This window comes from Chlamydotis macqueenii, chromosome 1 (assembly GCF_036417535.1).
Source record: "Chlamydotis macqueenii isolate bChlMac1 chromosome 1, bChlMac1.mat, whole genome shotgun sequence".
In the NCBI taxonomy this organism is placed as follows: Eukaryota; Metazoa; Chordata; class Aves; order Otidiformes; family Otididae; genus Chlamydotis; species Chlamydotis macqueenii.
Window position 1 is genome coordinate 63,293,111 of NC_141556.1, and position 26,333 is coordinate 63,319,443.

At 45.4% G+C, this 26,333-nt stretch overlaps 1 protein-coding gene across 1 annotated transcript; it reads left to right on the top strand.

Annotated features, from left to right (window-relative positions):
• The first annotated feature begins 2,002 nt into the window (after window positions 1-2,002).
• ATP6V0A4 (ATPase H+ transporting V0 subunit a4) lies at window positions 2,003-25,829 on the top strand. The gene is made up of 20 exons (XM_086740156.1): window positions 2,003-2,119; window positions 2,623-2,701; window positions 3,133-3,227; window positions 4,244-4,369; window positions 4,762-4,856; window positions 5,899-6,025; window positions 6,357-6,439; window positions 10,858-10,951; window positions 12,355-12,567; window positions 12,982-13,132; window positions 13,722-13,861; window positions 14,171-14,328; window positions 14,799-14,892; window positions 16,006-16,124; window positions 17,100-17,316; window positions 17,664-17,771; window positions 19,618-19,755; window positions 20,678-20,795; window positions 23,988-24,159; window positions 25,184-25,829. Exons 1-20 carry the CDS (start codon window positions 2,003-2,005, stop codon window positions 25,275-25,277), a joined length of 2,538 nt encoding a protein of 845 aa, XP_086596282.1. The 3' UTR covers window positions 25,278-25,829.
• The last annotated feature ends 504 nt before the right edge of the window (window positions 25,830-26,333 follow it).

The window sequence follows — 26,333 nt, forward strand, 5'->3', positions numbered from 1 at the left end:
CCTGCCCAAAAGGAGCGTGGTGGCTGAGAGGTAAACCTGAGTAACATCTTCTCCAAAGCAACTGACAGCACTGGGATTTACCCTGCCTGAAACCCTGTGTGTTTTAATGTAGCGCGATACTGCTGGAAAACAGCGATGAGGGATGGCGTGAGTGGTTTCTCGGTTAACTCTTCTTTTGCCAAAGCAAAAAAACTGAGGTGAGGTGGGGGTGTTGATAGAGGCACAGCTGGCAGCAGGTGCCTCTGGGCAAGACTTCTGTATCTGCAGGAGTGGACAAAGGAGGAATGCTCTGCCTTCTTTGGAGCACGGCTGGGAAGCGTTTCCCAACTGGAAAGAGGTTTCTCCTTTTCTTTTTCATTTTTCTCTCATTCCAAATCAAGATGAAAGTGAGCTGTAGGGGTTTTTTCCTAACTGATTACAGAGGAATAGCAGAACCCTGGTTTTGGATGGTTAGAAGCAGTTTAACTAAGATATTTCCAAGTATTTAATTTGAGTTTTGTTCTTTTCATTCTAAGGTTTTAATATTTTTTTTGTGGAAGTTAACTGCAGGTTTAGAAATACAAAGTGCTTTAAATTACAATATCTTTTCAGTCTAAAGAAGTTAAGCTGGGACATTTTAATGATCTTTTAAACTTTTTGAAAATCTTTTAAACTTTTTGAAAATCAGAGCTACGGAATTTTTTTACTTTCTTGCATGAGTAGTGGGGGGACTTGCAGCTTTTGTGTCTTTCTCCTGTGAAAAACATGGTTTGCTGAAAAATATCCAACCAACTTTAAAGATTATATCCTTACTCAACCCACTGGATCTGGCACATGATATGTTTTGTTTTAACAAGTTAGTAGTTATCGTATGTTATATTTTCAATGTCTTAAATCACTTAGAGAATGGATACAGAGAGTAAGACATGGAGAACTCACAGGACAATTGAGCAAATACAGACAAGTGACTATGGTGCTCCTGTTAAACAAGCCTTTAATATCTTGTAAAGACAAATCTTTTTTTATGTTATAAGGAAAATGCTTAGAAGCCACATTTTAAAAAGTGTTGCAAGACAAGGTTCATGGAGAGAGAGAGAGAGTTAGGAACAATTGACTTCCCATCCCTGTCAACAAGTATAAGTGAGGACACAAAGGGATTTTGTTTTGCTATTTATAAAATGTGGGCTTGCTAAAAAATTAAATGCATGCAAGAACTGTATCCACTTGCATGTTTTTTTCTCTGGGAAATAATAATTACTGTGTTTGTGCATGCAAATCAGTTAATTTTGTGCAAGAATAACTAAAGGCAATTTGTATGTTCGGGTTACTCAAAGTAAATAATAAGCAGCATATAGCCAGAAGGAACTTTTATTAAATGCATGATATTTCATATATCTTGTTTTGAAAACAGTCTTTTATGGGGAGAAAATACTTTTTAAATCTTCAAGTTTGTTTTAATTTAAGTAAAATAGTCCTCTTCTCCCCATCCCCGTATGACATACTCCAGATGTGTTTGCAATGCTGTGTTCACACTGCCGATGAAAGTGATAAAATCCAGCCAGGCCTCTTTCACCCACCTAATTGCAAGGTGAAATTAAAAATTTTTCTTTTCTGTGTTGTGGAAGATGAAGAGAAATTGAGTCTTTCACAGACTCAGCATCCAAAACCCAAATAAAGGATCTGAAGCATCTTTGGGCCAGAAGAGGACAAGGCAGGATATTGGCTTGTCATCTGTCCTAGGGACCCAGTGGCTCCCCTTTTTCCCTCTCACACACATACCTTGGCATCCGTCACCGTGCTGCTGGGATACAACCTCATGTCGGTCCGAGGAGGCATTTAGGAGGTGAAGAAGCTCTTTTGAAGGACATGATGAGCAGTGTTGGGTTAGCTTGCAGCACCTTTACTCAGTGATCCCAATGTTCCCACAGCACTTGGCACCTTCTGGCACCTCCCTGGGTAAGGAAGACTGCTCTGCTGCCACCAAGGCCCCCACAGACACCCAGGTCGGAGAAGGGCAGGAGAAATGGCCTCGGTCTTCCGGAGTGAGGAGATGAGCCTGATGCAGCTCTTCCTGCAGGTGGAGGCTGCCTACTGCTGCGTGGCTGAGCTCGGGGAGCTGGGTCTGGTCCAGTTCAGAGATGTGAGTAGTGCCTGGCCAGCACGCTGAGCTGTGGGAGATGCGCCCTGGAGTGTGCTTTTCCTTCCCTCAAAGCACTTGGGGAAGGTCCACCTGCAGGGTGGTCAAAGAGCCCATGGAGATAGTGGGACTTCCCCAAAGCTGACCTGAAGGTCAGTCACCGTGCTGAGACCCAGCCTGTTCCTGAGTGTCCATCTCGTGCTCTGCACAGTCAATGCACAACATTAGGACAATTCCCTCCACAACCAGAAAACGAGAGGTCTGTCCATGAGAGTCCATCTATCACTCCTGCTGTTACAGCAAGGATGGGTGGAAATGAGCTTGGTAAGGCCACGATGTCCTCAGCCCTAATGAAACCCATGGTATTGCCCTGCCTCTATAGGACTCTGTGAGATGCAGTGGTGTTGGCCATCTGCACCGAGGGCGTTTGTGCTCTGCTGATGTTAAAAATAAGCATGGCAGCGTGAAACCTCCAGCCCCAGGCTTGTTTTCTCTCCTGTTTTTAGCTCAATATGAATGTGAACAGCTTCCAGAGAAAGTTTGTGAATGAAGTGAGAAGGTGTGAATCCTTGGAGAGGATCCTGCGTAAGTAAATGCTTGTCAAATGCAATCGGCTTCCCGCCAACTGGTGGTGTGGGATTTATTTCTTTGTTAAGTGCTCTCACACTGTGGAGCAGAATTAGTGGCAAAATAGTGATGTTTTCATCTGAGCCCCTGGTAATGTTTTGCATGCGTGAGCTAATTACTGCTTTGCCCCATATGGGCAATAAGTTGTTGCCTCTGTTTTGAAAATGGTTGACTGAACTGAAAGGAGGTTAATTAGCTTATATGAAATCATAAGGTGTTCAGTTCTTGATGGTTGTATATATGCACAGGGATGACAGCTCTTATATATCACTGCCCCTTGTCACATTTCGGTGTCAGATGTCCTGACAGGGGTTTTAGCAGCAGCTGGTGACCAGGATGATGCAGCAAGGATGACCCTGTATCAAGACGTCCATGTCTTTTTCTTGCAGGTTTTCTGGAGAATGAGATGGAAGACAATGTTGAGACAGTCAAGCTGGAAAAGTACCCAGAGACCCCTCTGCCTCGGGAAATGATTGATATGGAGGTACAGAAATTGGAGCAGACCAAGGAGAGAGGGAAGGGGATGTGTATGGGGGTGTCTGGGTAACATACTCGATCCAGCCCTCCCCTGCAAAGAAGGACCCAGTAACTGAGGCTGGCACAGCTCTCTCTGCCTGTGGAGGTGCTCCCCAAGTTGCTGTCTCAGCAGTTAGGTCAAGGCTGATCTTGTTGCATGTTCATAACGGAGCTCAGTCTTTTCACCATCCCCTGTGAAAGCTCTGATCCAACATATCATTCCCACAGAACCCCCTCCTCATCATCCTGTAGGTGAGGATAAGAAGGTTTTGGGTGATTAAGCAGGACAGCTGATGTTAGAACTGGCTTCACTGCATAAAAACCCCAGGGCTGTCTGTCCTGGTGGGAGCATGGTTGTGATATAGTAATGCTGTGGCCTGACACAAGTATTTGTGCTTTGCTTTTGGATGTGCAGGGGTTCTTTTATTCTAGCCCAGCTGGAAGCTAAGTTTACAGCCTGGGTCATTTTTAAATGCTGCACACGTAGGTGACTAGAAAGGAAAATCGTGCTTCAGCTTCACAAGCAAAGTGGTTCCCTGGTGTGTTCCTGGGCCCACATCCTCACCTAACTTTTGGCCTACGGCTAATGAACCTAAGCTGATGGCCTTGCTGCAGGCTCCTTCTGTAGTCAATAGACTGACAGCCAGTCCACCTGGGGCCTGAGACATCCTGTGGGGAACCACAGAGGTGCCAAGACAGGCTGAGGCGCCTACACCAGGCACCCACCTGCCCGTGCTTTGATCTGTTTCTGATGCCAGAAGAGGGCAAAGCGTCCCAGTAGGGAATGTGGCAATAGGAAAATGAGGTGTCAGCATTGACGAATATCTTCCTACAAACTCAGTGTTAATTCACACATGCATTGAATATTTTTATATTCCCCCTTGAAGAAAACCAATCATCTGGTGTTTGAGATTTGGTGTCAGCTTGGTGAAGAGCCATTGATCTGCTTCAGAGTTTTTCTGCATGTTCTTGGACCCTAAACAGACGATGCTGGAAAAACTTGAAGCCGAGCTGCTGGAAGCCAACCAGAACCAGCAAACACTGAAGCAGAACTTCCTTGAGCTGACAGAGCTCAAACATCTGCTGAAGAAAACCCAGGACTTCTTCGAGGTGAGAGGTCTCGTTGCGCTTCCAATAGAGATGTGGAAGATTCCTGAAAACACTGACATTTTCATTTGGTGTGTGTTGCTGTTACTGACTTTTAATCAAAACCCAGCAGTCTTCACCACACGCCAGTAAGATATGTTTGCAAATGCACCTCAGTCACTTTGGAGCCTGCACCATTCCATGAGTCAGTGAGGCTAAAGAACTTGGTTCCCAGATATCTTCAAAAGTGGCATTTATGCTTTTCAGTTGCTAAGATATACTTTACCTTTTTTTCCCCCTTTGGTCTAAGTCTCCGTGGAAAACTACCTTTGGGGGGAAAATATGTAAAGAGAAAAATGTGAAAATAGTTTTCAAACTGGCAATGCTGAATAGTTTTTAAAACTAATGTTTTCCAGGCAGAAACCAATCTGCCAGATGATTTCTTCAGTGAAGACACATCTGGGCTGCTGGAGCTGAGAAGCACTCCCGCCGCTGCAGCTGCCAAACTGGGGTGTGTATTGGTGATGGCCCTCAGCTTGGCCAGGCTTCCCACCTGCACTGCATTGCTGTGACACTCGTACACTTCCTTCAGGTTCTCAGCAGAAGTTGCTTGCTAGCCTATTCAGTGCAGCTGTCTAATGAAGGTGAAAGAGTGACTGTCCTCTGAAGTTATCATCAAAACAACGGTCAGGTTATGGGTCAGTGGGACAAATGGACTTTTACTCCCAGTCCACCAATTCCAGTGAGCCTTTAGTAGGTATTGACTGAAAATTATTGTCTTAAAACATCTTGTCTGTGGCTTCTGGACTCTGGCAGCTGGCTACCAGTCTGATCCTCAAGAATGGATGTCTAACCACAGCCAGAAGCCATGGGATTGCTTGCAGTGGACTTTGTCTGCAACAGAAAGCGGCATTGAAGTTGAGAGTTAGGGGAGCATAATGCTGATGGTCATTCAGCAGCCAGCATAGACTCAAACAGCTTTCCCTTGTGTTTACATCAACTAAGTGTGGTTAAACTCACTGATGATGTTCTCCCAGACTGCTGTTTATAGCTGCTGGTATTTTTGAAGTCCGGTTCAACTCTTGTATGAGCAAAGCATATGCCTGCAGAGGCTTGCCGTGGTGCGTGTACACCAGCCTGTCACGGCGCGCTTCAGAGGTGCAGTCTGGTGCTTTCTGGGAAAAGGACAACAGGAAGGAGTAAAGATAAACCACCCCTGCAAAACTGCTAACAGCTGCCTCTGTCCTTCAGGTGCAATCTGTTTGTGTGACTCTAAGCATCTCTCCGTTCCTCCATTTCTAGCCAGAATTGTCTCTTCTCTTTTTCTGTTGATCTGGGGAGGACTTACAATGTTTTAAAGAACAAACAACAGGATAAAGTCAGTAGACAGAGGCTTGAGCAAGGAGGTCTTTCCTAGAAGTGCCTACAGCAGCAGCAGAGCCCTGGCTATCACAGACTAGAAAACAGGAGATTGTAAACTCATGTGTGTTACAGGTCCTAAAAGACTTACTTAGAATGAACCTGGAATTTATTTATCTTCTAACTCTGCTCAGTTTCACAGCAGGGGTAATAAGGAGGGAAAGGATGATACCCTTTGAGCGTTTACTGTGGCGAGCCTGCAGAGGAAACATCTACCTGAGGTATACCGAAATGGACACCCCCTTGGAGGACCCTGTGATGGTAGGAACCGAGGTTTTTGCCTCACGCTGCTCCTCGTGCTGCTCCTCATGCAAGCCTGCAACCTGCAGAAACCAAACTGGTGCCCTGGCCACACTGCAGCACTGGCTGCCTCACCAGAGCTGGGTGTCTGAAGGCAGCCTGTAGAAGAAAGGTGGGAAAGTTTGAGGATGGGAGAAGTTTTTTTGACATTGCTTTCCCCTTTTGCCATTATCAAGGTGGGCTGGGGGGAAAAAAAACAACCCAGTGGAGAGGCTGCTGAAAAAAAACCCGTCTTTTCTGCACCTGATTCTTTGCTCTGAGTGCATTAAGTTCTGCTTGAATTGTGTTGCAGAGAGAAGAAGTGAAGAAGAACGTGTTCATTATCTTCTATCAAGGAGAGCAGCTTAAACAAAAAATCAAGAAGATTTGTGATGGGTAAGGCAGGCTGGTGGACAAGCCACAGTGTCTCTCACGGAGGTGTTTACCTGTCAGCCTGGGCTGGCTGAATTTGGAGCCAGAGGTCAGATCTCCAGCTCTCTGTCTGTCAGCTCTGCCATGGAGCTCCTTTCTGCTCCTCAGCTCTGCTGCTCCCAATCATTAAAGATGTCTGTCACCTTGGCACTTGGAAATTGAGGTTCTACATTTTGCGAAGTGACTTAAAGATCTTGGGAGCTTCAGTTGCCAGATTTTAAACTTGGGACGTCTTAAAGGGGATTGGGTTTTCAGAAATACTCAGCATTTCCCCTGAAAATCAGAGGCCCTAATTTGGGCACTGGGAACGTGGTAATCCCCAACCTGCTCTCAAGCCTTCCTGCCTTTCAGAGTAAAAATATGATGCTGTAGTTTATTCAAACCTTTCCCAAGGCCTTTGGGCAATATCTGTGTAATCAGAGATAGAGCCCAGGAGAGAAATGAAAGCTTCATACAGCCTGACTTGTTTCCACCCTGTTAAGCATCTTGAAAAGATAATTCAGGTTGAATATTTTGTTACTGTTTCATAACGCTGATGACCGATGGGCTTTGTTGCAGTGTAAATCAGGTTTGATGAAGGGATCTGTCAGCTGTCACCGAATCCATTTCAGGTATAACCTCTCCACCAAGAGGGGCCAGCCAAGTGCCTGCGGGGTGCAGAAGGTTGCAGGGAGGGGGTGAGCAATTGCGCTTACCTGTGCACTCGGGGCAAGTCTTTCATAGAATCATAGAATGGTTTGTGTTGGAAGGGACCTTTAAAGGCCCTCTAGTTCAACCCCCCTGCAAGCAGCAGGGACATCTCCAACTAGATCAGGTTGCTCAGAGCCTTACATCCTTACATCCTGCCTTTAATCAGAATAAAAGCAGGAACATCAGTTCATACAACTGGGAGAACTGACTTTAGTGCCATGAAGTGACAGACCCCCAGGGACTGTTGGCAATTCCTGCCTTAGAAATGGGGCCCTCCAAGGTGCCTTCTATAGGCAGTGGAGGGCGATGCTCATCCTGAGAGCCACTCAGCCACTCAGCACTCTACAGAGCAGCCGTGGTAGCATGGATAGCTGGGGGAGGACTCCCAAGTGTCAGTCACTGATTTCTGATTCTGAACCTCAGAGGTGGAGGGGGTTTTGCCATCACCACTGCCCAGGATCAGTCTGCTTCTGCTGCTCGTCTTTGAGCTTTCGGCGAGTCTCATTCTCTTTCTGGATTACAGTTTCCTGTTTATGTCTTATTTCTTTGCCAGCTTTTTAGATGCTGTTCAGTTCTCTTCTCCCCTTCTGCACTCATGTGCAGTTGCTGGCAGTGAACGCTTCCCATTGGATTTGCTCCCATGCTGGTGGCCTTGCAAGTTGCCAGGCTGTACCTTTAGGGTTGCCTGGAGAATGCTGCAGGAGCTTCATTTTGGAGGATTTGTTCTCCCCCTGTAGCATTTCAGACTCCCTGCAGTCAATACTTTTTTGCTGGGGTGGGAGTAAAAGAACAGGCAATATGAATATTGACTGAACCCAGAATTTTCCAAAACGGAGGCACAACCTTCTGCGGTGGGGTGCAGCTGGAAGTGCACCAGGAGCCGGTGCCGTCTGTGGGGCTGGGCAGCACTGGAAGTGTGAGCAGATCTTTGCAGGATGGGCCATGATGCAGGCTCGTAACTTATGAGCTGGTGGCATGTATGTGGTGGTAAGTTCATAGAGAGGAACTTAGACCAGTTTCTCTCAGCCTCTTGTAACTGAAGGAAAGCAGACCTACCTAAAACAAATTCCTTTGTGGTGCTAGCGCACTGGTTTTTGTTTATTGCCAGCTCATCAAGCTACACTTGAAATTGACCTTTATGTCTTTTCTTCTTCCCTTTCAATTTTTTTGCTTGCTAATATACACATATATATGGATTTTTTGCTGAATGGCACTTTTTAAAATTTATTAATCCCATGATTCTCCTTTTGTGCTCTGTGGGTCATCAACCATGCCTGCTACACGGGTCAAGACATTTTGGTTTGGTCCATCTTCAAGGCAGGGTAAACCATACCTAAAGCAGATGGCAGTGTCGTTCCAGCCCCAGCAGGACGTTTCTGCATAGCACTAAGTCGTCATTCATGACAAGTAACTATCCTGCAAAAATCATGGGACTGGTATAAGCCAATCTCCTGCAAGGCAGGCTGAGATTTGTTTGCAGAGCACTGTGCCTCAGGTTACGCTTGTAGTCCCTGCTTGACTCTAATTGGGAACATTAGTCTGCCAATTTAATGAGCATTAAGTCCATGCACAAATTTATTAGTGAAAGGTGAAGAGGGAGCAGGGAGGAGGAAAACGTAAGAATTTTTCTTTTCCTTCTTTTCTTGCGGCTGCCTCAGCGCTAATGTGAATACTAAACTGGGTTTATCAATGTAAGGATTCCCTGCTGAATTCTCCTGGAGCTTTTAGAAATGTCTGTGCCATTAGGGCAAAGCTGATACTCAGTATGCAAAATGGCTGTTAAAAGATCAAAGCAACACTGCTGCAATAACGTTATTGGAAACGAGGGAACTGTACAGCATGGAGGAATAAGCTTTCAAGTTTGATTAAAAATCCTTATTAAAGATGAACTAAGAGCTAGGAAGAATAAGAAGATGGAAATAATTAGGTAGGGTGAATAACCTTTGGAAACGAATACCAGGTGTTGAGTGAGGAGAGATTCAATTCTGGAAAGGGAAATTTAGCTCGCGCTGTCATTGCACACAGCTCTGGGCTCATCTCTAGGAAAATGCTGTGTGTTTTGTTCAATTTGCAACTGTCCTCGCTTGTGTGTGCACTGGAACTGATTGTGGAGAGCAGGTGGTGATATATTCTGTGCTCAGACGAAGCCAGAACACGATGCTTATCTGTACACAGAGCATGTGCGTTTTTGTCTCTTAAAGAGGGACAGACCCCTATGACCCTGTTACATCTTCTTTTGATTCATCTCACGTGCAGAAAGGCAGCCCTTCAGCAACCCTAACTCAGCGAAACTCCACTGCAGGATGGTGGAGGTGTGTTGCCTTAGGTGGGCAGAAGATCTCCACTCTGTAAAGAGGAGTCATCTCTTCCTGCAGACCTGTTGGGGTAATATTGAAGGGTGGCATTTCTGATGCCCTGGAAGTGGCAGGGCTGGCACAAGCACTTAGATATCACTGAGCAAATCGAGTAGGAGAAAACGGAGAGATCTCTGCTATTTTAGTTACTGCAGCACCTCAGCTCAGTGAAAGCTGGCAGGCGCAGAGCCTTGCAGCGTGCACCTCGTGATGGGCAAGCTCCCCGGTGGGAACTCCTTGTGCCTGCTCTTCATGCGTGAAGTGTACTCTGGGACTTGTTTTGCAGGCAGGACAGGTAGCTGTACACTTTTCAGAGAGACATGCAACTTATTTATTTCTGAATGGCTGTATGGGGTTCATATAGCGGCTTTACAACACTGCAGTGGAGAAGGTCATGTTGCATACTAGAGAACACTAGAGATGAAGCAGTATACGACGCCTATATGGTGTTGTGACATGATGTCCATGATGGGCATTAGTCCTTATCATACTACATTAAACAAACCAGCTGAATGCCCCAAATACAGCCTTGGGGGTAAGCTTATAAAAGCATTTATACCGGCCTGCCCACCTCTAAACCAACATAACAGATCCCACTCTCAGGTGTTTAAAAACTTCACCCATCCTTCCCTTGCTCCCAGGCTGTCCAGCCAAACAGATGGACCAGAAGCCAAGAGCCGACTGTATGGTCATTCTCCTTTTGTTTTATCCTGGAAATACAGTCTGTTGGGTTTGGGTTTTTTTTGTTTTTGGTTTTTTTTTTTTCAGGGTTAATTCCTTACACAGCCTGCATGCGCTAAGGGTGTTTCCTTGCTGTGCAGCAGCAGCTCAGCTGCTGCCTTCTGCCTTCCCCCAGTGACTGCATGAGTGTAGTGCAGGGACAAGGACAGGGTATTTCTCCAGCCTCAGTGCAAGAGGGACATCTGTTGGCTACCGTGTTATCTGGGATGCCTTTGCCAGGATGGTTTGATTTTTTTAATTTTTTTTTTTTTTTTTTTTGTGACTCTTTGCGGTTCAAGCAGCTTGTGGCCTTAAGGGAGCTGCCTACTTATTAGTGCTGACCGCTGTATAATACCATGTACCTTGTAGCACCTGAGACAGGGACTGGGTTTTTTTTCAGACAGAACAGACAAAAGGATTTTTTTTCTTGTGATAAGATAAATGTACCTTTTTGGACCTTTCTGAGAGACCAGGAACAACTTTGTAGTGCATAAGGAGAGTATACTACCAGATGAGGAACAAAGTCTGGTTTCCCCACCTTTGAGCAGAGAAGAGTCCAGAGGAAGAAAACGTCAGTCAAATCAATGGTATTTCTCACTTGTCTCTTACTGAGGCTAGATTTCGTGCCACGGTCTATCCCTGTCCAGAGTCTGCCACCGAGCGCCGAGAAATGCTTGATGGAGTCAACACAAGGATTGAGGATTTAAACACGGTAAGTGCCAGCGCCTTTACTGAGGTCTGAACCCTGCAAGTGGGATCTGCCCAGACATTTGTCCTCTCTGAAACCTTGTGACCATGGTCAGATCCCAGGCTCGTTTTGGGAGCTGACTGTGCACAGCTGACAGGAGGCTAGAGGTGAAGCCACCAGCCCAGGAGCGGTTCCCCCGGCCTGTTGCAGAAGCCATTGCCTGTGCTCTGCTCTGCCCATTTACACCCCCCAGGAGCTGCTGGAGGACAGCCTCCCATGTGAGCGGTGCAAAAACTACTTGCTGCTGTTGGCTGTGAGGAGGTCAGAGGTTTAGACCTTATGATATGGGGCTACAGGGTGGAATCTAAGGTCATCAGTAGGCTACAGGTATTGTAACCAAATTGCACGTGGTCCAAAATGGTTTCACCTAGCTCTTACAGCATGGTTTTCCTCAGCAGTTCACAAAATTGCTCAATCACAAGTGTAGTATAGCTGTATCAGGCTCAGAGAGGACTCTAAAGGGTTTTTTTAATATTTAAATTAAGTTTTCTTTACTAAGGAAATTGATCTTGGGGCGCTCGTCACAAAAGCAGTGGAAAGCTGAAACTGCTCTTCTAGAAGTGCAAGTAGACTTTTCTGTTGTCACACATGGCAGTCAATGGGTCGCAAGACAGGAGGGAATTATACATCCACATACTGTATCAGAACTTCACGCCTTTTGGGACTTCTGCCTGTGAGCTTTGCATTGTCACACATGTAAGTGGGTCATGTTTCCTTGAGGTGGCTCATCTGGCAGGTGACATCCTCCTGACTCCCTTTGTGGTTGCCTGTGACTAGCAAGCCTGCATGCAAGTCTGCTTCCAAACTGACTTTCACTCCTGAGCATCGTGGACAGCTAGGCTTCTTCAGCCCAGCTTGTAGACCACACAGGTCATATCTTCCTAACACACTATCTGCATTGCTCTTTTATGCAGCACCACTTTAGTGGCCACATGATGTGTGGAGGTCCCACCGGGACCATGAGCTATAGCTCTAGCAGGGCAGGCACGCTTGTGGACGTGATGTGCCCCAAGTTTGCAGCACAGAGCAAACATGGAGGGGTGGGAGCACATGGTGAAATGTGACCAGTCTGAAAGCAACCGGGTAAGGAGCCAATTCCACAGCTTAGTAACTCCTGATGGTCTCCTCTACACTTATAGAGGCTCAGGGCCATGCAGGGAGAGTCCTTAGCGAACAGCATTGTGCGCTTGGTGTCAAGTGCTCCTGTGTCCAGACCTGCACACATTGCCCTCCAGGATACCCCACACATTCATACAAATCGCTCCCTTTCTGCAACCCTCTTCCACCTGCCTTCCCCAAATAACTGCTGTGTAGATCATGCCACCTATGCCTTCCTATCTCGAGCGCTGCCTGTGCTGTGCTTACAGGTGATAACTCAAACCGAGTCCCACCGCCAGCGACTGCTGCATCAGGCCGCAGCCAACTTGTGGTCCTGGGGCATCAAGGTGAAGAAAATCAAGGCCATCTACCACATCCTGAATTGCTGTAACATTGACGTCACCCAGCAATGCGTCATTGCAGAGATCTGGTTCCCAGTGGCGGATGCTGGCCGGATAAAAAGAGCTCTCCATCAGGGAATGGTAAGATAGTAATATCTTGGGTCCCTGAAGCTCTCATCCGAACTGCATTGTTTATATGTTGAGCATATGTTCAGACTTCTGTCTGTTACCATAATGCTGGGCTCCTTTTTCTGTTTTAATTAAAGTTGAGGTTGTTGCATGATCACTCGGCCTCAGGGAGTTTAAGGTCAGCATTAAATCTTAGCAGGTTTGTCATCGACCCACAAGAGTGAGCAGTGCTGGCAGCTTTCCCTGAGCAAATCAATAGCACAGAAAATGGAAAAATCTGGATATTAGAAAAAGAGATATAGCACTCTTGGGCCCAGCTTACATGTTGCTGCCTGTGCATGTTTGGACACAGACCTTAGTGCTGTGGGACCAGTTCCTCTCTGCTAGCCACCCTGATGGCTTATGTCCTTGTCACCGGGTTTGCAGGAGCGCAGCGGCTCTACTATCGCCCCTATTCTTACTGCCGTACACACCAGGATGGCACCACCCACCTTCAACAGGACCAACAAGTTCACAGCTGGATTTCAGAACATTGTGGATGCATACGGTGTGGGCAACTACAGGGAGATGAACCCAGGTGAGAAACACTTGGTGACCTGCACCTGGCTTGCTAGAGCCAAAGTGGAGCCTTTGTGCTCCATCACTATCCTAACACATGCACTCATTGCTGATTGAGAAACATGAACCATATTTTCCGCTGGTAAAAATTGCTAGTGTTTGGTACGTAAGCATGGATTTTCTCAGGCAAAGAATTTGGCTGTCGGACTTCAGTGGCTGATTGTGGCAGGAATAATGAACTACACAGATACAGGATGGGGAGCAAAGGGTGAGATAGCAGCACTGAGGAAAAGACCTAACCTCACAAGGCAAATATAAGTTGAGCTTATGGTGCAGAGGCAAAAAAAAAAGCCAAAAGGACCTGAGAAAAGTGTGAAACAGTGGTAGAGAATTGCGAGGAGAGCACTGAGAATGAAGAGAAACCTAGAGTCTCTCTGGCTGGTAAAGCTAGTTCTACACTAGATCTGATTGCATAGGGAGTAGAGGAGGGATGGTGGAGGCCTATAAAAAGTAGCAGCTGTGAGGAATGGTCTGGTGGGGTGGACTGCTTCTCTGCTGAGGTGTTTTTGTTAGGAGGAGCTGAGCTTCTTGTCCTTTCCTTCCTGCAGCTCCATACACTATCATTACTTTCCCCTTCCTGTTTGCGGTGATGTTTGGGGACTGTGGCCATGGCGCTGTCATGCTGGGCTTTGCACTCTGGATGGTCATTAATGAGAAGAGCCTTCTGGCCCAGAAAAGCAATAATGAGGTGAGTACCAGGGAGCTCATGCACCCTGTCAGCGTAGGAAAAGGCTCATCGTTCCCATTTGATAAAGGGGACATCCAGTCTCCCAAAAGCTGAGTGGAGATCCTTTGAAGATGCTTGTGAGGCAGAGATTTGGCAAGTAATTCTGCCTACTTCTTCACAGAGACCTGGATGGGCCAAAGAGACCTGGAGTTTCCTATGAGTAATTGTATATGCACGGATTAGTGCAGTCGTGTCTTCCGCTCACCAAGGCCCACCCTTTGATGGGACTGTAGATACCTTGGTCACTGGCACTGCCTTCTCCCCTTGCAGATATGGAACACCTTTTTCAGTGGACGCTACCTGATCCTGCTTATGGGCATATTCTCCATGTACACTGGCTTCATCTACAATGACTGCTTCTCCAAATCGTTCAACATCTTTGGCTCTTCCTGGCATATCATCCCCATGTTTAAAAATAGCACTTGGAAGTAAGTGGCTAAATGTGGGAAACAACTGAAAACACACCAAATGCAGCACGTAGGCGTTGAAAGAAAGAGTGACTGCTCGTGTGGGGAAGGGAAGAACTCTCTGCTGTGGATGCACTCATGAATGAATCAGAGGTTTTGTCTAACATACACACAGACAAACTCACTATTGAAATGGAAATGTATAGTTCCTGGGAACACGCCTGTTTGATCAGGAACTGATGTGCATGAAAATCTGCAGGTGTCTGGGACTGATGCATAGAGAATTATCATTGTGATGGAGACTGTTGTTGTGCATAGAAACCCATTTATACACACACAGAGGCACACATAAGCCCAGGGTAACAGTTCACAGAAAGGCTGGAGGCGGTGACAGGTATGATGTTGTAGTCCTCAGCACATCTCACATAAATACACCATAGGCTCATACAGTGAGATTAAGCTGCAAAGGTCATTTCCCTTTTCTCTTGTAGTAAGGATGTGCTTCTGGACAATACAGTGCTGCAGTTGGATCCGGCAGTCCCAGGAGTCTACTCTGGAAATCCATATCCATTTGGAATAGATCCGGTAATTAAATTAAATTGGTCTAAGATAATTTGTATTGCAATCCTGTTTCTACATATAAGGTGCATCAGTAGCTCCGTGATGTCTCTCCTTGAGCTGTGCTCTTCGCTTCTTGTTCTTTGCCTGTTCTTTACATAGTCGTTGTGATGCTTTTCTTTAGCAATCAAGGATATGTATTGCTGACAGTTTTGCACAGGCAGCAGCAGAATGGTAAGCAGGAAAGAACTTTGATTTTGCTGGGGAGTGGTCTTGTGCTGCAGTTTCCGCTCTGTCACCGGTCTGCTGGACTCCTTTCCTTACTTGAGTACTTAACCCATTCCAGAGCTACCTCACAAGTTTGAGGGCAAAGATTTGGCAAAGATTTTTGGCTACCTGGTCTTCATGATTATTTTCAAATGGTGTCGTTTTGATGCCCACTCATCCCAGAGTGCACCAAGCATCCTCATCCACTTCATCGATATGTTTCTGTTCAATTGTGGTGATGCTTCAAATGCTCCATTATATCTGCATCAGGTATGGATCAAAGTTTGAGGGCAAAGAAAATTATTTCCATGCACTCTATTTATCATATGAAGTCTGAAGTAAACGCCAGCATTAATTAACGGATTCACATTTTCTCCTCTGTGTCGTATTTCCCTTTTCTTGCCATTCTCTCTTTATCAGGTATTGCAATATAGTTGTTAGCATCGAGCTTTCCTGTTGCAGTCTTCATATCAGCCAATTAACCTCTTTTCTGCTGGATACGCTCTCATTGCAGTTGGTCGCACAAAGAAACACTGGCTTCCCCTGGTTTGCAGAGATTGACCTTGTAGTAAGTTTTTCACAAACCTGGCCCTAAAGCTCTGTTCAGGACATAGGCAATCTAGTGCAGGAAGTCATGACATCATTTAAAATCCCTGTTATTTACTCTGTTAAATGGGGATAAAACTTTATATCCTTTAGATTAAAAGCTTGGCAGAGTGTAAGGAACATCTAGATTTTTGTTGCTTGTTTTCTTCTTACTAGAACTGGTAGGAGTAAATTGATGGCATCAAAGCAACAACTTCCACAAATCCGTTATTGAGCAAACACCTGAAAATCTTGTTCTTCTGTCTCTCTTTGCTCCTTTTCCTAAAGATATGGAATGTTGCATCGAACAAGCTGACTTTCCTGAACTCCTACAAAATGAAGATGTCGGTTGTCATAGGGATTGTGCACATGATTTTTGGAGTGATACTCAGTCTCTTCAACCACATGTAAGTTTGTTTCACCAAGCCCATTGCTGCAGCACACAAGCCCTCATCTCTAAACTAGTGTCCTTCATTCAGAGAAAGCCTTGTATCTCAGTTCGATGACTTGAATTTTGCCCGTTCTCCAGTGTGAGCAGAAATGCCCTGTACACTGACTGACATAACTGTTGGTACAGAGTGCTGATTCCAAAGGCCAGAGGACTCCTATCACATTGCAGATATTCCCTTTGATTAACTCTCTTTTTCACTTTCTCTCTTGTATTCTTGATCCTACAGAAATACTGATGTACACTAAATTAAAAAAATACAGCACCTCCCACTATTCATAACTTTTATCTTGAAAGACAAACTCCTTTGGTCTAATCCAAAGCACGCTGAAATCGAGCACAGTGTGTGTGCATGTCTTTCTCCGGACTTGGTGGGCCTTTGGTCAAGATCTGTGGGTGTGCATGTCTATATCGCCGCCTCTATTTTTTGGAACAAAAAAAATAAGAAATGGTGATAGAGTGGAGGGGCTGATGCTGCTGTTTTGAGAGACTCTCCGAAGCTGGAGGGTGTGTAGCGACCTTCAAGGATGGAAAGTGTTTGCCGGTGGCAGAGAGGAGGACTGTCCCTACAGAACTGATTCTACACCTGGTTCTGACCTTCCTCAGTATATAATGCCCAACTTTGAAACTTAGCCATTTTTAAAAAAAAAAATTGCCTTTTATTTCAATGTATTAGTCTTGTAAGGTGCTGAGGTACTGGTGGGTCAAACACAGAAACCTGAAGAGAACCAGTATGACAAAACTTTTGTATTTAAACAATTACTTTCATTTATAAGAACTGCAACTACAAACTTCTTTCTTGACTAGTGATAGTTGTATGTTTCTTATGTTATTTTCCATAGACTAAGTTATACACACTACTGCTATACTTGAGTGCAACCTTGTATTCATACCCACTGTATTAATTGCAGTTATCTTTCCTGATTCTTTCCAGCTATTTCAAGAAATACATAAATATCATCCTTCAGTTCATTCCAGAAATGATTTTTATTGTCTCTCTCTTTGGCTACCTGGTCTTCATGATTATTTTCAAATGGTGTCGTTTTGATGCCCACACATCCCAGAGCGCACCAAGCATCCTCATCCACTTCATCAATATGTTTCTGTTCAATTACGGTGATGCTTCAAATGCTCCATTATATCTGCATCAGGTATGGATCAAGCAGCTCAAATCCACTATAGCTAGGTTCACAATGGGTGCTGAGGAGAGCGGGCATAAAGATAGGGAACAGGCCCAGAAGCTCAACCCCAACTGCCAGTCACATAAGAGAAGTTTTTTCTTCTGGTATTCTGGCCTTGTAGACAGGTACATTTATTTTCATGTCCTTACAAGCAGAGGAGAATCAACAGATACAGGGAGTATATCTTTAGTATTTAAAAAATACCATTTTATAGAATCGGGTTTCTAACCATAAATGTGGTTGGCTAAAGGAAGTAAAGTAACTTTCTGTGCTTCTTGTTTGTTTTGGTTTTTTTGACTTCTTGTTTTGTCTTTTAGAAAGAAGTGCAGAGCTTCTTGGTCATATTTGCTCTGATTGCTGTTCCCTGGATGCTTCTGATTAAACCTTTCATCCTCCGAGCCAACCACCAGAAAGCACAGCGCATGGTAAGGGATGTGGATCAGGGAAGGGGGCAAAGGCAAAGCTGAGGATGCAGACCCCTAAAACTTAGCAGTGATCTAATTCTGTTTTTCTTTGATCTCTGAGTTTCTCCAATTATTTCAAACTGTGCTTTTATGCACATGTGCCGACAACATGTGTATGGATGTTTGTCTAAGCCATCTAAATGGGAAGCAGGAGGTTTGTTCACAAGGCTATACCCTGTTTGTTAGGAGAAGTGTTAGGCTGACAGCTCTTTCAGGTGTCATATCCAAAACCAGAGAAGGTTTAGAAAGACTGAAGTGTTAGTAAAGCCAAGACAAAGGTAAAGACCTCAGTTCCCAGCCCACAACCACCACTAACCGCTAGTTGGTTGCTCTGTAGGAACGGGACATCTATGATACTCCCGGCTTTGGAGAGATCAGCACTTCTTGGAGGAGAGGCTTGATTTAAAAGCTAATGCATGCTTGCCAGTGGTGCTTTCTTCCCTAAGTGATTGCCTTCACATTAACAGAGCCCTCCTTCCCATGGGCTCTGCGGTTTGCCCAACTCTTCAGCACTTAACTGCGGCAGCTGCAGTTTCCCAGTTCTTCATTAATTCTCTCCTTTATTACGCTAACAGGACTTTACTTGCCTGTCAAGGATTTACTTTTCTTTATAAGTCAGAGTTAGTGCCTGGAGTACCTTTTGTAGAGCACAGATGTTTCCATTTGAAGAAAGAGATGCTGATTGTGCTGTGTGACCTTTTCCAACCCAGTCACTTCTGACCTATAACTGAAAGCCAGGTCCCTGGGAGACCTTTGCAGCCCTGCCTCTGTGCTGTAATTTCTTATTTTGTCATTCTTCTGGGATTTGGATGAAAGCTTGACATGGCTGACTCCATCTCCTGCTTTTATGCTAGTAACATCTGACAGCTTTTCCCCATCTCCTATTATGCCCCTGTATTTCTGTTTCTAATTTTCATATGTTACCTGTCTGATCACATCTTACACTTACCCAGATTTATATGTTTGCAACAAAGTCTAGTTCTCTAGGCTGACATTCAGGTAAAGCAAAGATAAAGTGGGTGTGACAATGATTACTGCTGCAGTAGAAAACAATATGTTATCATGAGACCTTGCCCATGAAACCCACTGGAAGCTATAAAGAGTGACAGGACAGAAGCTGACAGAAGCCGTGAGGTCCGTATTTTGTTATGCTGTATAACAGGATTGTTACAGGCATATAATGTAGAGCTATTCTTACGCTGTGCTGTCATTTCTGGAGTGAGACTCGGATCAGGATGTTTAGGTCTTTAGAAGCTCTGTAAAGAATGATTATGGAGACAAGATGGGTTGTCATGAGGTTTTTCGTCAATTTAAAATTAATCAAGAGATCTGAATCGTATTTCTGTCTGTATCTCAGGAACTGTGTGACCTTCATCAAGTCACCTCATCCTTTCAGGCTCCATTTCCCTTTCATTTGATGCTAATTCCTTTGATTTGCATCCATCTGATTGAGATCCTCAGCTTTAATGTGCCTCAGTTTTCTCATTTGCCAAAAGTGATAGATCTTCTCATGATGGGTCTAAATGGGTGCATTGTGAGACTGGAAACTAACTCCAAATTACTTGGAATCACGGGAAGATGCTCTAGAATGGAAAATATTTAAGTATGATTAGCTATTTGGCAGGAGTACTGAGATTTTGTGGTCCATGATGACTGACCATTGTCAAAATTGTCCTCGTGTTCATGATACAGCCCTTCATATGTTACCCACCATGAAGTTATTGATGGAGTTCTGTGCCATGATCTGCTTCATCTTGGTATCAATCTGTAGCATCACACGAGACACATTATGTTTTGTTTCTGAAAGATTCGATCTCAAGCCTTCTCAGGAAACCCCAGAGGAGAAAATGAGGTAGATGTCCCAGAGACCAATGACTCCAAGAAAGCCTCCCAGAGAGACCACAGTGGCGGGCATGGAGGACATGATGATGATGATGATGAAGAGGTAAGAAAATACAGGAGAAAGTTATTCAGACACACACAATAGCAGAAGACACAAAGTTAAGCAGAAAGCTTTTACACAGTTGCCAGCCCTTCTTTTCAACAAGATACCAAGTTACACTGTTCCAACAATTTCTGCTTCCAAACAGAGTAAACTTTCGATTTTCATAGAATGAATTCCATAGAATTTAGTTTTGCCAGGTGAGGGCAGGCTTTTACAAACCTCAAGCTTTTGTTTCCCCAGGGTGGGTGTTTCACTTCCACACCACACCCAGAGAAGGTCAAACCTTCCCCAAGAGTCAGTGAGTTTTACTTCCTTTAAATTTTAAAGGAGCATTGAAAAGTTGTCAGCCTGCAGTGTGGGCTAGGGAGAAAAGTCTTCCTTTGGCAGATATTGTCAAGGCCTTCTGCAGCATGCAGCAACATAGTTTAAAAAGTGACAAAAGTGTTTGTAGCAGTTGGAAGTACCAGCAATATTGAGCGTGGATATGGCTGTCAGTTCCCAGCCACAGGGAATCTTCACAATATTAGAAGATATGCTTATTCGGTGATATCTCCTAAAGCGTATATGCCAATAGGCAGATAGTCTGAAAAACTCTATTTTATGTAAGAATTTCTGCCTCTACAAGAAATCACAAATTGGTAGCAATTGGATTGCCAGCTTATTCTAGGTTTGAAATTGTAAGACTAGTTCCTGGACATTTGCTTTTCCCTGAAATTGTATTTCTCTGAGGAGAATGTATGGGAAGACCACAGAGAATTGACAATTTAAAGCAGTCTTTTATCTGGGAACTATCTGTGTGTTGCTCAAGACATATCAAGGAAAAGGGAGGAATATGAAGAGCCTTAGGTGGAGTCTTGCTCTGTTAACCAGGAAGCCCTGAACTAAGAACTAATAAAATGTTATTGGGTTTATGTTGTTTCAGTTCAATTTTGGAGACATATTTGTCCACCAAGCAATCCATACCATTGAATATTGCCTTGGCTGCATCTCCAACACAGCATCTTACTTGCGGCTCTGGGCGCTGAGCTTAGCCCATGCACGTGAGTGATTGACTGCCTATTAGTTACTACCTGTTAGTTACCAGTACATCCATGCCGATCGCTGCTTCTGCTTGTGTTTGCTTACTGCTGCAAATTTCTCCATGAAATCAAAGTTCTCCTTGTCAACATTTGTGTCTCAAAGTGTTTTGCTTCATGTCAGATCAATCCAAGCTTTTCATGGTGGCCATCTGATGTTTAGTGGTGATCTCTGGCAGGTATATATCAGTCAGCTCCTGACTGCATTTGCTGTGTGGGACCTGTTTCCCATGCTGTTCTCTCGCCTCCCCTCTGGAACAGTCCTCATGACATATGGCATGGTGGGAGGTAGTCCAGTCCGCAGAGTGTGGGAACCATAGCTTCATTTCCCAGGAGGCATTTGCTATAGCTGTAGGGTATGCAGATGAATGTCAAAATCACTTGAAACAGTTACTTTGATTTGGTTCTGCGAACCAGAAAGAAAAATTTTGTTTCAAGAACTCCTGAAACTTGTCATTTTCACTGGGATTTTTCCCAGCAACATTCAGTGGAACCTCATATTCCATGAGAAATGTACGGCATTTCAATGTCTTTTGTCTTGCTTTAAGATAAAACCAAATGCTTAAATACTAGAAATTGCCTCAGGCTGGAATTTCAGATTTTCAACAACTCTAATTTTTCTGCAATGTTTTTTATTAATATTACTGTACTGCCTCTGGCTAGCAGTTGCGCCTGCCGTAAAGAATTGGGCTCACGGAAAAGGAAAACAAAGCAGGGGGAGTGCACCATGCATTGACAGGGGTGAACTGTACTCCGTGGCACAGAATTAAGCTTGGTAGGGGTCGAGTGGAAGCTAATACACATTAGCTTTACGTGGGGGACAGGTATCTAAACAAAACAAAATAAACCAACTAAAAAGCTTAGCTAAGGGCAGTCCTATGTGTTATGTCAGAATTCTGCATGGAAAACCATCACATTCCTCTGCAGCCTTACAAACTGACATTGACAGAAATATTTTTTCCTGAGGGCAGTTGTTGCAAGGGATCCCTTGCATCTGTTGTCATCTAAAGTAACAGGTCATTGAATCAATAGCCTGAATATTGGAGAGCAAGGAGGTGGTTGGTGACAGCCAACATGGCTTCGTGCCTGACCAACTTGGTGGCCTTCTATGACGGGGTGACAGCATCGGTGGACAAGGGACCAGCAACGGATATCATCTACCTGGACTTGTGCAAAGCTTTTGACACTGTCCCGCATGACATCCTTCTCTCTAGAGAGGCATGGGTTTGATGGATGGACCACTCAGTGGATAAGGAATTGGCTGGATGGCCGCACTCAGAGAGTGGTGGTCAATGGCTCAATGTCCAAGTGGAGACCGGTCATGAGTGGTGTCCCTCAGGGGTCTGTGTTGGGCCCGGCCCTGTTCAACATCTTTGTCGGTGACATGGACAGTGGGATAGAGTGCACCCTCAGCAAGTTCGCCAACGACACAAAGCTGTGTGGTGCTGTCGACACGCTGGAAGGGAGGGATGCCATCCAGAGGGACCTTGACAGGCTGGAGAGGTGGGCCCGTGCCAACCTCATGAAGTTCCACCAGGCCAAGTGCAAGGTCCTGCACCTGGGTCGTGGCAATCCCAGGCACAAATAGAGGCTGGGCAGAGAATGGATCGAGACCAGCCCTGAGGAGAAGGACTTGGGAGTGCTGGTGGATGAGAACCTCAACATGAGCCGGCAATGTGCTCTTGCGGCCCAGAAGGCCAATTGCATCCTGGGCTGCATCAAGAGGAGCGTGGCCAGCAGGTCGAGGGAAGTGATTCTGCCCCTCTACTCTGCCCTGGTGAGACCCCACCTGGAGTACTGTGTCCAGTTCTGGAGCCCCCAGCATATGAAGGACATGGACCAGTTGGAGAAGGTCCAGAGGAGGGCCAGGAAGATGATAAGAGGGCTGGAGCACCTTTCCTATGAGGACAGGCTGAGAGAGTTGGGGCTGTTCAGCCTGGAGAAGAGGAGGCTCCGGGGAGACCTGATAGCAGTCTTCCAGTACCTCAAGGGGGCCTACAAGAAAGATGGGGAGAGACTCTTCAGTAGGGCCTGTTGTGATAGGATGAGGGGTAATGGTTTTAAAATAGAGGGGGGTAGATTTAGATTGGATATTAGGAAAAAGTTTTTTACAGTGAGGGTGGTAGAACACTGGAACAGGTTGCCCAGAGAGGTGGTTGATGTCCCATCCCTGGAAACGTTCAAGGCCAGGCTGGATGAGGCTTTGAGCAACCTGATCTAGTCAGGGATGTCCCTGGTCCTTGCAGGAGGGTTGGACTAGATGACCTTTGAAGGTCCCTTCCAACTCTAACCATTCTATGATTCTAATATGGCTTGAGGACCAATGACCGGTAAAATGGAAAATAAGGCTGGACTGTTGGCTGGAGCATCTAGATGAGAAGAGCTGGACTGAGTCCTTGTTTTGCCTGTATCAGAAGAGGAAAATGCCTTGTTCTGAATCTATCCAGTGTGACTGGGTTGGTTAGGTTAGGAGTATGGTCTTGCATTGATAGGACATATTGGATATACAAGTGCTGTGAATGTTGATATAAATCTATGCAGGAAAAAAAATCTTTAAGGGAATACAAGCAACCTGAACATTAATACCTTGAGTGGGACCAAGGGACCAACCAGTTGTCCTTTTTTTTTTTCTACCACAGCTTCTTCATGACACTCCAGAAGTGGTTTGGAGAAAAAATGGGAATTATAGGCCTCCTGTGGGTCTTAGCTAGCACCAATCAGTACAGCTTTTAACCTAATCTACAGATGTACTGACTGTGTCAATCAGTCATGTTCACTGGGATTTAGCAGCAGGTAGTCCTAAAAGGCCAGGCATACTGCCTATCCGCTATGTTAAAGAGGTACAAATTAAACTATCAGGTGAGGGTAACAGCATTCCTGGTACTGTGCTCACATGGACTTACGATACAATGCCAAGACAAAACAGCACCAGCAGCTTCTAACACAGTGAAGAGGAGCAATGGAAAACAATCTACATCCACTTTCCTTCCCCGGTCATCACGGAGAGCCAGAGTGGCCATATATGATCACCATCATGGTACATTTTATCCTAAATGAGCTCATCTAACTGGGAAAAATGGGTGAGCTGACAGATTGCATGCTATGTCTGTCCATGTCTGTTGCTCAATGTTGTTCTCCCTTTATTTCCTTTTGCAGAACTGTCAGAGGTCCTTTGGACCATGGTGATGCACAACGGGTTAAACAACAGCAGCTGGGCAGGCCTCATCATCATCTTCATCATCTTCGCGGCATTTGCAGTGCTGACGGTAGCCATCCTGCTTGTCATGGAGGGGCTCTCAGCCTTTCTGCATGCCTTGCGTCTGCACTGGTAGGTGGTGTGGTCTTTAGGAGCTTTTCCCAAAGCAGTTTTTGGGAGAGATCAGGCTGTGGAAATAGATGGCCACCAGCCGGTGTTAGACATGTTGTACTAGTACCTGTGCATTAGGACATCGGTCTCCCTGGGCAAATAAAGGGAGGGAGACTCCTTCAAAGGGAGGTCAGAACTCCATGCTCCATCTCTGAGCTGCTCCCTGGAGCAACCTGCCTGTCCTTGTGAGCCTGTGTGTGGGCATGTCTGGCAAATGGCAACCTGCAGCTCTGCCCCAGTAAACAGGCAGAGCCACTGAGGCCGCCTTGACCTGCGTGATAAGGCCTGAAGGCACAGCCACACCACTGGTTGTGTATCCCACCCAGGGTTACCATCAAACAAGCCAGCTGGGAACTACCTACTACAGCAAGAGTTCAGCCGAGGCGGCAGAACCTGCTGAAGATCTGGGTCAGCACTTGTTCCATTAAGCCCAGGTTGAGCTCCAGGCCATTTCGGCTTTGTGGCAAACTGGTTGCAAGTTAGTTCATGTCTGCCTTAACTAGATTTCAGTCCAGGGAAGGACAGCAGTGTGGACGCACCATCAGGCTAGTATGTAAAGCAAGACCAAGGTAACAAATCGCCCCTCACCACCACCATAGCTTGGCGTCCTGCTTGAGCACCCAAGCTGTGGCTTTTTTCACCATGTAACGTCCCAACACAAATCACAAATGCTGCCAAGCCAGACCATGGTGCAGTTGCTTGTCATTGTGCAGGGAGGGGGAGATGTCTGTATGTCTGTCTCCCACCAGACTGCAGCCAGCAGGCAGTTATCCCAGCTTTCAGAGCTGCTAGAAGCAATTCAGCAGGCAGGCAAGGTCCTGCCAACTGGCCTCTTGAGGAGCTCCAGAAGGAGCGTACATTCCAGGCTCAGAGGCCACCATCTCTCGTGGCCTTCCTTTTCCCATGGGTGCCATGTTTCGGCCTCTCGGCTGGCCATAGGTCCTGCCCGTGGGCAGCACTGACACTCTGCTCTGCTCCTCTCCAGGGTGGAGTTCCAGAACAAGTTCTACGTGGGAGCTGGGTACAAATTTTCTCCATTCTCCTTCAAGCACATCATTGATGGCACCACAGAAGAGTGAAGCCAGTGCATCGCTGCTTTGCTCCTCAGGCCAAGCTCTATTTTCTTGTAGTCACTCACCCACAGAGCAGGGTATATAGGATGAAACAGAATGGGATATGACAGAATGGGATATGACCCTTGAAAGAAGAGCAGCTGTAGATGGAAACGTCCTAGCTGCATTCACGTATACTGCTGTATTGACTGAGAGCTGAACTACATCGGCCAGGCTGGCTGAGTATCTCCACTGATGTTTTGGCCAAGTACCTGGTCCTCAGCATTCGATCGGATCAGCTGCCTACTGCTCGGTTGAAAAGAGGAGATGCAGCTTTCAAATTAAGCTTCCATGTGTTTTGCTCCATTTACTGCCTTGTCTTTGTGCCATATTTCTTTCTAAGGAAAATATGTTTGAGCTGTTGTTTCAGGCTGAGGTTGATCATATGACAACGATTAAGTCCCTTATAAGATTGCAGCCCTTCATTTAGCACACAATGCAAACCAGCTCAAAGACAGATCATATTGCAGGCTTGCAATTTTCTACATTGCTTTACTACAACAACCGTCTTTTTATCTGCTTTGCTCCAGGGCTTAACAGCACTGGATTATAGACGTTTGCACACGTCATCACTCAACAAAGCATTAGTTTAGAGCTGTGTAAACAAAAGAGTGTGCCAGTTTCCACATTGGCAGCCAATTTATTTCTGTCAACTTGTTTCTCACTGGAAACTTAAGATGACTCCCCCTGTGCTGTGTTTTTCAAGATGGGTTGTTAAAGAAGACTGTAGAAATGCTAGTACCTAATGAATAAAAAGAAGAGAGGAATCAAAACAGTTGAGATGAATTTGCAATATTGATGTACTGTGATCTTTCCTAAATATTCATTAATTACTAATCTTTCAAATTGAATAGTGTTAATCATGACAGGCTCCTTTTTTTTTAAGCGTGGAGGATGTAAAATCTCCACATAGATTTGGAGGTGACAGCGTTTCCTTCCGTGCAGTGCAACCAAACAAGGCTCATTTTCAAACCTCGCACCCCTGATATCCAGCTCCAGCAAAGAAACCCTCCTGGGAGTGTT